Here is a 14247-nt window from a genome sequence, read left to right on the forward strand (position 1 = left end):
CTGCCCCACTCCCTCCCCAGGAAGCATGACAGACAGATACTAGTGCTGCTGTTGGTCCCGTGCGTTGTGATGTGTTTCCAGACCTCCCAGTCTGCAGCCCCAATCTCTCTGGCACCTTATTATGCCCTTTGGTTTTGCTGACAGCTGTTTACATGTCTTTGGGAGGGACTGGAACTAATCACGTTTCTCCCATCTGATGGGGCTGCTTTTTGGAGAACACGGAGGTAGGACAGGCTTCTTAAGGAAACGTCTGAAAGGGAATGGCCCTCTGCCACTGGGAAAGCAATGTTGCACAGAGGAGCCAGACTGCTTGGGTTCACATCTCAGCTCTGCGCCTTCTTAGCTGTGTGGCCTTGGCCAAATCACTTAACCTCTCTGGGGCTTATTTAAGGAGGGGCTTATTTTTCAGTTTTTAATGTATTTGTTACATAAGTGATCCACATTTGTTTTGGAAAATGTAATAAATCTCCCCCCCAAATTAATTTTAAAAATTACAGTTATGTGTAATTCCACCACCCAGTGGTAACCGTTCCACATCTTGGACCATGTCCTGAAATTCAGGCTTTTTTCTGTGTGTGTTTATGTGTATGCAGTTATGCATGCACACGTTCTTTAAAAAGTAAAATGGCATAATATATATTCTGTTCTGTAACTGCATCGTAAGGACCTAATACATATGAGGTGCTGCTTTAGGCTCTGCACACACAGTATGTAAAACAACGCCTCTGCTCTCAAGGAGCTTATGTCCAGTTGGAGGAGATGAACCATAAATAAACAAATAGGTCAAGTGGTAATAAACAGCTAAGAAGAAAAAGAAAGTATTAAACAGTGTTACTACCGTATTATTGACTATGTCCTTGATGCTGTACCTTTCCTCTTCGTGACATTTTTTTTTTTTTTTTTAATAACTGAAACAGACTTTCGGGTTTTTTGTCCATTGTTTTAGCTTTTAGATTCTACATGAAAATAAAATTATATGGTATTTGTTTTTCTGTAAGTGACTTATTTCATTTGGCATAATATACTCTAGGTCCATCCATGTTGTTACAAATGTCAAAATTTCTTTTTTTTTTTTTTAATGGCTGAGTAATGTTCCAGTGTATGTATATACCCCTTTTTTATCCATTAATCTATTGATGGACACTTGGGCTGCTTCCAGATTTTGGCTCTTGTAAATAATGCTGCCATAAACATAGGGCTGCCTATGTCTTTTTGAATTAGTATTTTCGTTTTCCTTAGGTAAATACCCAGTAGTGGAATTCCTGGATCACATGGTATGGTGACAGATGGTGACTACATGTATCTTGGGGAGTGCTGAGTAATATTATAGAATTGTCCAATTTGATGGGGCGCCTGGGTAGCTGAGTCGGTTAAGCGTCCGGCTTCGGTTCAGGTCATGATCTCACAGTTTGTGAGTTCGAGCCCTGCATCAGGCTGTGTGCTGACAGCTCAGAGCCTGGAGGGAGCCTGCTTCGGATTCTGTGTCTCCCTCTCTCTCTGCCCCTGCCCCGCTCATGCGCGCGCGCGCGCGCTCTCTCTCTCTCTCAAAAATAAATCAACATTAAAAAAAAGAATTGTCAAATTTGATATATTGTACACCTGAAACTAATAGAACATTGTACATCACATACACTTCAAAAATGCATTTTTGAAAGTGAAGCATTATGGGGGCGCCTGGGTGGCTCAGTCAGTTAAGCACAAGACTTTGGCTCGGGTCATGATCTCACAGTTATGGGCTCGAGTCCCGCATCGGGCTATCTGCTGTCAGCACGGAGCCTGCTTCAGATTCTCTGTCTCCCTTTCTCTCTGCCTCTCTCCTGCTCCCTCTCTCTCAAAAATAAATAAGCATTAAAAAATAATAGTAATAAAGCCTTACGGGGTACCTGAGTGGCTCAGTCTGTTGAGCTCATGGTCTGTGAGTTCAAGCTCCACATCGGGCTTGCTGCTGTCTGTGTAGAGCCCACTTCAGATGCTCTGTCCCTCTCTGTGCCCTTCTCCCGCATGTGCTCTCTCAAAAATAAACAAACATTTAAAAAATAATAAGGGGGCGCCTGGGTGGCGCAGTCGGTTAAGCGTCCGACTTCAGCCAGGTCACGATCTCGCGGTCCGGGAGTTCGAGCCCCGCGTCGGGCTCTGGGCTGATGGCTCAGAGCCTGGAGCCTGTTTCCGATTCTGTGTCTCCCTCTCTCTCTGCCCCTCCCCCATTCATGCTCTGTCTCTCTCTGTCCCAAAAATAAATAAACGTTCAAAAAAAAAAAAGAATAAAAAATAATAAGAAAGCACTGTGGGGCACCTGGGTAGCTCAGTTAAGTGTCTGACTCTTGATTTTGGTTCAGGTCATGGTTTCAGCACTGTGAGATCCAGCCTCACGTGGGGCTCCGCAGTGCGGAGCCTGCTTAAGATTTTCTGTCTTCCTCTCTGTTCCTCCTGCCGACCGCCCCCCCCCCCCCCCCCCCCCCACCACACACAAATAAAAAAAATAAATAAAGCATTATAAGGGAGACAGAAGGACAGGGACATGGGCTTCCAGTTACAAGAGGGCATTTTGCCCACCTGTTTCCTCTAAAACCCTCACTAGAAATGACATTAAAGAAATTGCCTTACAAAAAGTTATCCTGCAGCGACTAGAGAAGGAAGAGGAGACAAACCTAGGAAGTGACAGGAGGAGTGACTGACCTCACGGATGTGGGAGAGGGAAACCTGAGCCAGCAGGTCCCCTAAATTCTGTCCCACTTCACCCAACTGGTAACGGCCCCTCCCAGAGATCCAGCAGTCTACAGAGGTTCAAACAAGGTCTGGAGGTTCTCAGTGCAGTTGAGGGGGGCTCAGGGTACTGAAATGTAGAGGCTTAAGTGGAAGCTTACCTATTCAGTGTTAGTGCCCACTCCCCCTGCCCGCCAGCTGCTTCTCCTTCCTGTCACTCAGAATGCTGTCAGCCAGGCTTGTACTCCATGTACGAGATTGGAAGAGTCACATGTGGAGAATCTGACCAGCGCAAGAGAGAAGACAAACCTTTGGGGATTCTGTCATGCAAGGGCATAGCCTGACCATCCTAAAATGAAGCTTCAGGTGAACACACGTATGTCCACAGAGCTTCCCATCAGCTTTGTAGTGTTCGGCCCTCCAATATGAGTGAGCGGACAGGCAAGGGTGACCAGACTTGAGGAAAGTGTCAGTTGAAAAAGAGAGGAAGGAAAAGAAAAGAACTCGGAAGAAACCGAAACTATGTGGGGAGAAGAAATTTGCAAAAACTGTCGTTAACGTCCGAGACAAATGATATATCAAAGGCATAAGAATAAGATACCATCAACAAGGAGTTTTTTTAAGAAGCTCTTGGAAATTAAATGCACAGTAGAACTGAAAATTTCAATACAAGAAGTTAAAACTTCCTTAAAATTAGAGCGGCAAGACACAGAGGGCATTCACTTTCTAACATCCCCTCTGTAGAGAGAGCCTTCCTACTGTTCTTACTTTCTGATCTTATGCTCTAATAAACTTTTGCCTGCTGCTCAAAAAAAAAAAAAAAAAAAGACACAGATTGGAAAATGGGAGAGAAAAGCAAAGCGGAAGATGGATCTAAAAAGCTAAATATTAAATATTCAGATAGGCATTCTAGAAAGACAGGGTGGGGAAAATGGGGGAGAAAATAATCAGAGAAATAAGAGGTTTTCCAGGAGTGAAGAACGGGATTTTCGAGATTGAAAGTCCATTTACCCAGATCAGGGGATGAATAGAAACCACTCAGAGACCCATCAACACGGTTGGGACATCGAGGACAACAAGAAAACGGGTCAGTACAAAGGAATGGGGATCAGAAAGACCTCAAACTTCTCAACAGCATCATCGCAATCTAGAAAATCGTGGAGCTTTCATATTTTGAGGGTCACTGCTTTGCATCATAGAATTCTTTGCCAAACTTTTTAATTTTTTTTTTTTTTTTTACGTTTATTTATTTTTGAGACAGAGACAGAGCATGAACGGGGGAGGGTCAGAGAGAGAGGGAGACACAGAATCCAAAACAGGCTCCAGGCTCTAGGCTCTGAGCTGTCAGCACACAGCCTGATGCAGGGCTCAAACTCACAGACTGTGAGATCATGACCCGAGCCGAAGTCGGACGCTCAACCGACTGAGCCACCCAGGCGCCCTTTTCACCAAACTCTTAATTGTGACAGTAGGACACAGACATTTTCAGATGTTCCAAGTCTCTAAATGTATCTCGCTTGTTCCACAGCTCTGGAAGCAACTTGACTTTGTGCCTTAGTGTTGTGGTCCTTAATGTGTGGTCCCGGAACCAGGACCAGTGGCAGTGGCTGCACCTGGCAACTTCTTAAAAAAGGCATCTTGGGGCGCCTGGGTGGCGCAGTCGGTTAAGTGTCCGACTTCAGCCAGGTCACGATCTCGCGGTCCGTGAGTTCGAGCCCCGCGTCAGGCTCTGGGCTGATGGCTCAGAGCCTGGAGCCTGTTTCCGATTCTGTGTCTCCCTCTCTCTCTGCCCCTCCCTCGTTCATGCTCTGTCTCTCTCTGTCCCAAAAATAAATAAAAACGTTGAAAAATTTTTAAAAAAAAAAAGGGCATCTTGGCCCACCCCAGATGTCCTCAGTCAGGTGGTTCTGGTGCACAGTGCAGTTTGGGAACCACTGCTTTAGCAAAATAAAGATGCAAACAGGAAAGAGGAAGATAGTGGGGATCCAGGAAGCAAAACGTCCAGCAGCAGAGAGAAGGGGAGACGGCTGCCAGATGGTGGTGCATCGAGCTCCCGGGCATAGCTCCTCACAGACACCTGCTGGAGTGGGTCAGAGGCTCCGGGAGGACACATTGCTTGTGTTCTTCTGGGTTTGAACATTAAGAGATTTATATAGGGGCACCTGGGTGGCTCAGTCAGTTAAGTGTCCGACTCTTGATTTCGGCTCGGGTCAAGATCTCACAGTTTGTGAGACGGAGCCCCACGTCAGGCTCTACACGCTGATGGTTCAGAGCCTGCTTGGGAGTCTCTCTCGCCCCACCCCTCTCAAATAAACTTAAAAGAGATTTCTATAAACGGAAGTGGATGTAGGGATGAATTAGTGACAAGTTAATAGAAAAGTGAGCAGATAAAAGAGTAACGACTAACTACACATAGCCAAAGTTGTGCTGAAAAGGAAAACTAGTCGTAGTATTCAGCAGTGAAAGCATTTATATCATCATGGTAGTGTTACCATTTTATTTTGACTTCTCCAAAATTGTACAATAGTTGTATTGTGAGATTAGGGGGTAAGAGAGAAAAGAGTGTGCAGGGAGGGTCCCCACATGCACACATGCTTTTGATAGCTGGTAAAAAAGCTAAATCCTTACCTCTGTAATGGGAAGTTAATAAGTAATAGTAAAAGTGAGAAGTCAAGGGGGAACAAGATAGAAAAATATCTGTAATTAAAACTGTGGAAGTACACGAGCAAAGAAACGGCAAGAAGAATTGAAAGTGGTGTGTGGGGAAAAGCAGGAAACTTCTGGCTTCATGTGACTAACCTGTGTGCCAGCATGCCTTGAATTAAAAATAAAAGCAAAGTTTGAAAAAGCACAATAGGTGGAGTGGTTTCATAAGGAGTATCAGGGAAGTCCTCTTAACGTACAACTGTCCCTTGAACGGTGCGGGGGTTAGGGGTGTCAGTCCCCCGTGCAGCTGAAAATCCACTCCCCTCTAAATTAACTCCCGGCTAAAACTCCCTGAAAACTTAACTACTCCCCCCAAACTTAACTGTTCATGCAGCTGAAAATCCACATACAACTTTGAGCTGTCCCCAAAGTTAATAACCTGCTGTTGACCGGAAGCTTTGCGTATGGTAGAAGCAGTTGATGAACACATATTTTGTGTGTTGTATGTATTCTGTACTGTGTTCTTACAGTGAAGTAAGCTAGAGAAAAGAAAATGGTGTTAAAACCATAAGGAAGAGATACTCTATTGTATTTATTGGGGAAAAAAATCGCTAAGTGAACCCATGCAGCTCAAACCTGTGTTGTTCAGGGGTCCGCTGTACTATGAACATTATCGAGAGATGGGTTTTGAGGGGGTTCGAAATTGTTCCAAGCTGTTATTTTAAGAATACCAGTAGGAGGGCAGGATTGGGTGGGGGCCTCCTTGTTTCTCTAGCCACAGGGGAACGCTGGGTGGGGACGTGCCAGGAATGCTTACCCTGGGTAGTCAGTTTGCTAAGCGGAGGTTGGCAGAGGGCACCAGGAAGGTGCTCAGGCCTCATGTGTTGACCTACGGGGTTGGCACCATGATGCCACAGCTGAAGCCCAGTCCCGAGCCAGATGGAGCTGTGGGATCGAGGGCACCCATTTCTTTCTGTGTCAAGTGGGGACCCTAATAACACCCACCTCACACTGGTTGTGAGGAGTGAATGAGTTAATGCACGTATAGGGCTTAGAACAGTGCCTGGTATGTCTTTTCGCAATTAGCGCTGAGGGTCCAGAGGATATTGACACTTTTTTTTTTTTTACTTTTTATTTTGAAAAAAAAAAAAAAAAATCAACCCTACAGAAGAGTTGTAAGAATAGTGCAAAGAACTCCCTTGTAAAAGCCTTATTGCTAACATCTTACCACTTTTGCCTTTTCTCTCTCTGTATGTACCTATATGATATTTTGCTCACTCTTGTTATTACTGAAAAGTAAGTTGCAGACATTGTAACCTTCCTTGCTAAGCACCTCAGTGTATGTTTCCTAGGAACCAGAGTAAAGTGGTCAATTTTAGGAAATCTCCCATGTATACCAAGCTAGTTTGCAATGTAGACACCATTATGAAATTTTACCGCTTGTTCCAATACCATCTTTCCAGCAGGACACCTGTCCCCCATCCAGGATCCAGTCCAGTCTCTAGTGTCCTTTAATCCGGAACAGCCTTTCTGCCTTCCTTTATTTTCTCTTTGACCCTTTTGAAGAGTTATCAAGCCACTTGTTTTGTAGAATGTCCCTGGATTAGGGTGGGCTAATTTTTCCTCATGGTCCGATTCGGAGCATGCATTTTTGGCCAGAATACCACGGCACATCCCTCAGGAGGCTCCTGATGGCAGTGTGTCCTGTTAGGAGTGATATTAACTCTGAGCACCCGGGCCCTTTGTCATTAATAAGTAATCTACAGGAAGATACTTTGAGACTGTGTGTGGACATCCTGTTCCCCAACATATTTTCACCTGGTGGTTTGAGCATTTATTGGGCACTGACACTTGACCAAAATCCTCATGAAGTTCACTTGCAGGTCAACGTCTCGATTTGGCATTTAGATAGACACCAAAGTTTACTTTTGCTTGCCAATAAAAAAACTTAGCATTGGGAAGCATACTGATTTTTATCAGAGAAGTTTTAATCCATTTGGCTCAAAAATGCCCTTCCTGGGGCTTAAGCCTAAAAGGCTAGATTCATTTATCCACTTGTTCAGTCTTCGTTGAGTGCCTCCTGCAGGCCAAGTGCTATTCCTGGTGCTGGGGATAAAATGATTAAAACAATTCTTAAAGGTAGACAAAAACCCCTGTCCTCCTGGAAGCTGCATTCTAATGGGAGAATCAGACAATAAATCTGTACTGTACTGTCAGGTGGTAAGGAGTGAGGAAAAAGCAAGCCATCGGTGAGATAGACAGGGATGAGGTAAGGGGAGCTCCTTCAGCAGGGCTGGTGGAGAACTCCAACCTTGACTTAGGTGAGAGCAGCTGGTCAGAGGCCTAGAGATGGGATGTGACTTAGCGGAACTGTGAAGCGGTCTGTGTGGCCGGGGCGGAGACATCGAGGGGGTGATGGTGGTGAATGAGGTTGGAGAAAGGGCTAGAGCAGGGTGGCTGAGGGCTGTGCAGACAGTGCTGGGAACCCAGGGGAACGGTCCAGGTTTGAAGGGGGGGCAGCCCCCTCCCCTGTCAACAGCACGTGAAGCCAGCCCACTCCTGCCCGGGGCTGCTGGTGGTGGCCTGACAGAGGCCTGGCCCCCAAGAGTGACTAGCTCTGAGGGGGTCCAGGGTCCAGCAGTGGGGCTTCTGCATCCACATCCAAGCAGGAGTTTCTCAGAAAAGGAAGAAAGATGGCAGGAAGTAAGGAGCTGGAAAATGCCTTTTTCTGTTTTCCCTGCCGCAGAAGGGGAAGGCGGGAGGAAGGGGAAGGCGGGAGGGGGCTGGCCTGGGGAGGCGCCCCGCTTCCCAGCACCCTGGGTGGCTGGGGCGGTCTCTGACAAGCCTTGGCAGACAGGGGCGCGCTCCTGGGCCCAGCGGCTTTCTGATCTGAAACCGCCAGGGAGCCCCAGGCTGTGAGCCCGGGGCTCGGTGGTCATTGCCAGCAGGGCGGGCTGTTCCCCAACGTGAGTGTGGCCTTTGTCTCCGTCCGGCTCTCCCATACGGAGGGAGCTCCTCCACTCACGGCTTTTCTCCCCGCTGCCCAGCCCAGGCTACCAAAGTAACAGCAAACACAGCAACAGTGAGAGCTAGCCTGGGAGAGAACTTCTCTGTGCAGGGGGCATGGGGGTGGGGGTGGGCACCTGCTGAATGCTTCCCACCTACTGCTCACTGAGTTCTCATAACCACCCTACACAGTAGGTCACCCGCGCCCGGTTACACAGCTAAGTGCAGAGCCAGTATTTGAACCCAGGCCGACTGGTGCTAGAATCTCCGTTCTTCTCTGCAAAGCTACTCTTGGATAAGGGATTTTCCTGGAGCACACTGCAAGGGTCAAGGCAATGCCATTGGGTCTATTTCTGGCAGTTTCTTATCTCTTGGGACCTGGTGTACTTGACCTCTGGCCTTTCGCCCAGGGCCATTAGAAGGTTTTGGGAGTGAGGAAGTACTTTTGCTGCCACCTCGAGGGTTGTGAGGAGGCCTTTGTGCCTCCATTTCAGGGTCAGATCCAGAGATTCCCAGGAAGTGGAGGGGACGTGGTGCCCCCCACTGGTCCACATGACATGTTTCGTTTATTGTTGACAGCGACTCTAAGGGCAGATTTTGTGACCAGTCTTTAACAGATGAGGAAACTGGAGCCCCGAGAGGTTAAATAACACACCCAAGGTCGGGCTGTCTGTAAGCGGTGGGGGGGGGGGGGAGAGAGTGTGGTGTCAACTCAGGTCCAGAGCCTGTGTCTTTGCGCTGAGCTGCTGTGCCTCCCAGAGCTGAAGGACTGGTGTTTGATGCTCACTGGAACTTGTGTGCTGGGTTAGCACCTCGGTCTGTCCCCACTGGACTGTTGGAATAATATGCGGCCAGCAGGCAGGTGTTTGAAGAGCACCAGCTTTTAGGGTAAGGAAACCTCACGTTTGGCGTTGCCTCTGCCACATCTCGAGGCAGAAGTCCTGACTCCTGTGAACCCACTCACCTGTGAAACAGGGATTCAAATTGCCTACGTCCTCAGACCACGTACGAAAGTGTAGGTGCGTGCGGGAATTTCTGGAGTTTTAAAGTGTGCCTGCTGGGCTTCCCTCAGGTTACCCTGGGCGAGCACTCTGAATCGAGAGTAAGAGAGTCGGGCAGGACATGGGTCTGTTGAGAAACATCCTGAATTTGTTTTTTTTTTTAATTTAATTTTTTATTTTTTAAAATTTACATCCAAATTAGTTAGCATATAGTACAACGATGATTTCAGGAGAAGATTCCTTAGTGCCCCTTACCCATTTAGCCCATCCCCCCTCTCACAACCCCTCCAGTAACCCTCAGTTTGTTCTCCATATTTATGAGTCTCTTCTGTTTTGTCCCCCTCCCTGTTTTTATATTATTTTTGTTTCCCTTCCCTTATGTTCATCTGTTTTGTCTCTTAAAGTCCTCATATGAGTGGAGTCATATGATTTTTGTTTTTCTCTGATTAATTTCACTTAGCATCACACCCTTCAGTTCCATCCACGTAGTTGCAAATGGCAAGATTTCATTCTTTTTGATTGTCGAGTAATACTCCATTGTGTACACATATATATATGTATGTATGTATACATGTATATGTATGTGTATATGTACAGATGCATATATGAATATATGTATATGTATATATATGTATATACATATATATACATATACGTATATATACATCTGTATGTATATACGTATATACATATATGTATATATACATAGGTACATATATATGTACATATATACATATGTACACATATATGTGTATATATATACACCACATCTTCTTTATCCATTCATCTGTCGATGGACATTTGGGCTCTTTCCATACTTGGCTATTGTTGATAGTGCTGCTATAAACATGGGGGTGCATGTGTCCCTTCAAACCAGCACACCTGTATCCCGTGGATAAATGCCTAGTACTGCAGTTGCTGGGTCATAAGGTAGTTCTATTTTTCGTTTTTTGAGGAACCTCCATACTGTTTTCCAGAGTGGCTGCACCAGCTTGCATTCCCACCAACAATGCAAAAGATCCTCTTTCTCCGCATCCTCGCCAGCATCTGTTGTTGCCTGAGTTGTGAATGTTAGCTATTCTGACAGGTGTGAGGTGGTATCTCATTGTGGTTTTGATTTGTATTTCCCTGATGATGAGTGATGTTGAGCATTTTTTCCTGTGTCGGTTGGCCATCTGGATGTCTTCCTTGGAGAAGTGTCTATTCATGTCTTTTGCCCATTTCTTCACTGGATTGTTTTTTTTGGGTGTTGAGTTTGATAGGTTTTTTTTTTTATAGATTTTAGATACTAACCCTTTATCTGATACATCATTTGCAAATATCTTCTCCCATTCTGTCGGTTGCCTTTTAGTTTTGCTGATTGTTTCCTTCGCTGTGCAGAAGGTTTTTATTTTGATAAGGTCCCAATAGTTCATTTTTGCTTTGGTTTCCCTTGCCTCCAGGGACATGTTGAGTAAGAAGTTGCTGCGGCCAAGATCAAAGAGGTTTTTTTCCTGCTTTCTCCTCGAGGATTTTGATGGCTTCCTGTCGTACATTGACAGAATGGCTTTCATCCATTTTGAGTTTCTTTTTGCGTATGGTGTAAGAAAGTGGTCCAGGTTCATTCTTCTGCATGTCACTGTCCAATTTTCCCAGCACCACTTGCTGAAGAGACTGTCTTGATTCCATTGGATATTCTTTCCCGCTTTGTCAAAGATTAGTTGGCCATATGTTTGTGGGTCCATTTCTGGGTTCTCTATTCTGTTCCATTGATCTGAGTGTCTGTTCTTGTGCCAGTACCATACTGTCTTGATGATTACAGCTTTGCAGTATAGCTTGAAGTCTGGGATTGTGATGCCTCCTGCTTTGGTTTTGTTTTTCAAGATTGCTTTGGCTATTCGGGGTCTTTTCTGGTTCCATACAAATTTTAGGATTGTTTGTTCTAGCTCTGTGAAGAATGCTGGTGTTATTTTGATAGGGATTGCATTGAATATGTAGATTGCTTTGGGTAGTGTCGACATTTTAACAATATTTGTTCTTCCTATCCAGGAGCATGGAATCTTTTTCCATTTTTTTTGTGTCTCCTTCAGTTTCTTTCATAAGCTTTCTATAGTTTTCAGTGTATAGATGTTTCACCTCTTTGTTTAGATTTATTCCTAGGTATTTTATGGTTTTTGGTGCAACTGTAAATGGGATCGATTCCTTGATTTCTCTTTCTGCTGCTTCATTGTTGGTGTATAGGAATGCAACCAATTTCTGTGCATTGATTTTATATCCTGCAACTTTGCCGAATTCATGAATCAGTTCTAGCAGTTTTTTGGTGGAATCTTTTGGGTTTTCCTTATAGAGTATCATGTCATCTGCGAAGAGTGAAAGTTTGACCTCCTCCTGGCTGATTTGGATGCCTTTTATTGCTTTGTGTTGTCTGACTACAGAAGCTAAGACTTCCAATACTATGTTGAATAACAGTGGCGAGAGTGGACATCCCGGTCTTGTTCCTGACCTTAGGGGGAAAGCTCTCAGTTTTTCCCCATTGAGGGTATTAACATTGGGTCGTTCATATTAGAAATGTCTCCTGATTTTAGAACACCATTTTCCTCTCCTGCCCTTAAGATCTATGTGGAAGCACTATGTATAAATGATAACAGTTGTAGCAGATGTTATTAGAAGTAGGGAAAAGGATTTAACCAAAGCCAGGTGGTGTTGGACTAGAACCCTAGCCTAGTGTCTGTTTAGGAAAACTATAAGACTTCCTGCTGATGAAAACAGCAGTTCTCAACTGGGGGCAATTTCATCCCCCAGGGGGCATTTGGCAATGTCTGGAGACGTTTTTGGCTGTCCTAGCTGGAGACAGGATTTTACTAACATCCTGGTAGAAATCTGCTGTTCTGGTAACCGTCCTGTAGCATACAGGACAGTCCCCATATGACAAGAATGATCTGTCCAAAATATGGACCGTGCCAGGGTTGAGAAAGGCTGATTAAAAATAGCCAGCACTCACATAGTATTTGCTTTGTGTCAGACAGTGTTCTAAGTGCTTCACAGGTATTAACTTGTTTAATCCTCCCAACTCTGTGACATAGGAGCTATTATTATCCTCCATTGACAGATGGGGGAGTAGGGGCTTGGGAAGGTTAAATAACTGGACCAGGGTCAGGGTCCCGAGGAAGGAACAGGCAGAGCCAGGACTTGAACTCAGTCCAGCTCCAGAGTCCACGCCTTTAACCATGGTGCTCTGCTGCTCTGCTTTGCATGAGGGAAGGCTACTTAGCTTTAAGTCAGATCTTCAGCTTTGGGTCTAGAAAGCCACATACCAAGAAATTTGCTATGTGACAAGAGTCAGAAACCTTTCATTCCTGTGCCTAGAAAACAGAGTGGGGAAGGGTGGTGAAGGGCCCAGCGACCCATCATCAGTGAAAAAAAACCCTGTGACTCCCAGATGCTGAGTGTGATTCAACTTATGAATTTATTGGCGTGAGGCACCTCATGGGTCCCGGGTGACTATAACCTCTTAGCCTTCAGCTCCTTTCATTGGGGAATCAGAGATGGGGGTGGGGGTCACCTCTCTGTGCTGGGGACCAGAGTGTGACAGGACTGTGCAGAGCGTGCACCTAACTTTGGAGTCCCGGGCTGTGTTTGTCATTACAGACGTAAAGACAACCGTGGTTTACCCTGCCACAGAGAAGCACCTAGAAAAGTACCTGCGCCAGGACCTCCACCTGGTCCGAGAGACGGGGGCCGATTACAAGAACGTCACCTTGCCCCACCTGGAGTCCCAGAGCCTCAGCATCCAGGTGACTGGCCGCCGCGCCTCAGACTGGCCCCAGGGGGTGCGGACACAGAGTGCTCCCTGTGGCCGGAGTCTCTGTCTCGAGGATCTGGCAGGGCCAGCCCAGTTCCACAGGTTTGGGGTAGCACAAGCAGCACTGTGGAACCCCTGCCCCCTCCTTGTGCAGGAGTGAACGCACGGATTTGTAAGTAACTGCACAGGATGGGAGAGGGTGAGTGTGCTGTGGGGAAAGCAACCAGGGTGAGTAGCACGGGAAATGCTGGACTGGGGTGGCCGCTGTTTTATCCAGCATGGCCAGAGGCTCGACCCTGGTCCTGGGCGTGCCGCTGAGGCTCTGTGGGACTCTCAGAGCAGCCCAGGCCTTTGGAGAATTTGTATCTGCCTCAGCGCTGATACTGTCTCAGAATGACTGTGCCCTCACCTGGGTCTATGAATGGGTCAAGACTGACGCCAGGGTAGCCACCCCACCCCGTTCCAGACTTGTTATTCCTGGTTCTGCCTGTGCAAACCCGCCTCTGGGAGTCGAGTCCCAGAGTTAAAAACTTCATTCACTTGTTCCCCTTGCTTTCGTTCCCCAGAGAGCAGGGTCCTGATGTGCCTGGTGGCTTAGCACAGGGCCTCCTCTCCCAAAGGCTAATGTGAGGTTTGGCGGTGTCTTCAGCCACTAGACCAGATGCAAGGCCATTTAGCGAAGAGATCCCGAGTTCTTGATGGGCCGAGGCCCAGTGCCAACCAGAGCCTGCGCCTGCAGTCGGCCCCGAGTGAATGCTCAGCCTTAAATATGATGGATGAGGCGTTTCCTTGCTCACTTGCTGGCTCTCACCATCTCTGTCTCTTCATCATTCACCCTTGTTCTCTTTGAGCGTTTCTCAGCCACTCTGCCCAAGATCCAGGTTGTGGCTTTTGGGGGTGGTCAGACACAGGGCACTCATTGCCGTGTCTCCCGGGCCAAAAGAAGGGAGGGGGCCCTTGGCTGTGGGGGCCAAGGGCCCCGCCAAGTCAGTTATACATGGGAGAAGTAAGGAAAGGGTGGTTGGCAGGTGTGCAGGAGGCCGTGTGGGGCGACAGCCCGCTTTCCTGCTTGGGAAGACCCCGCTGACTGGGAGTCCTCGTCCCCCTGTG

At 46.7% G+C, this 14247-nt stretch overlaps 1 protein-coding gene across 2 annotated transcripts in view; it reads left to right on the forward strand.

Moving 5' to 3' along the window:
• DCPS (decapping enzyme, scavenger) overlaps positions 1–14247 on the forward strand; it is a 46649-nt gene that overhangs the window by 20156 nt on the left and 12246 nt on the right. For both annotated transcript variants that reach the window (XM_040483493.1, XM_040483491.1), the window contains exon 3: positions 12984–13129. In XM_040483493.1, coding sequence (XP_040339427.1) covers positions 12984–13129 — 146 coding nt within the window. The remainder of the gene's footprint in view (positions 1–12983; positions 13130–14247) is intronic.

Source organism: Herpailurus yagouaroundi, unplaced genomic scaffold (assembly GCF_014898765.1).
Source record: "Herpailurus yagouaroundi ecotype Mexico unplaced genomic scaffold, PumYag 161, whole genome shotgun sequence".
Classification (NCBI taxonomy): Eukaryota; Metazoa; Chordata; class Mammalia; order Carnivora; family Felidae; genus Herpailurus; species Herpailurus yagouaroundi.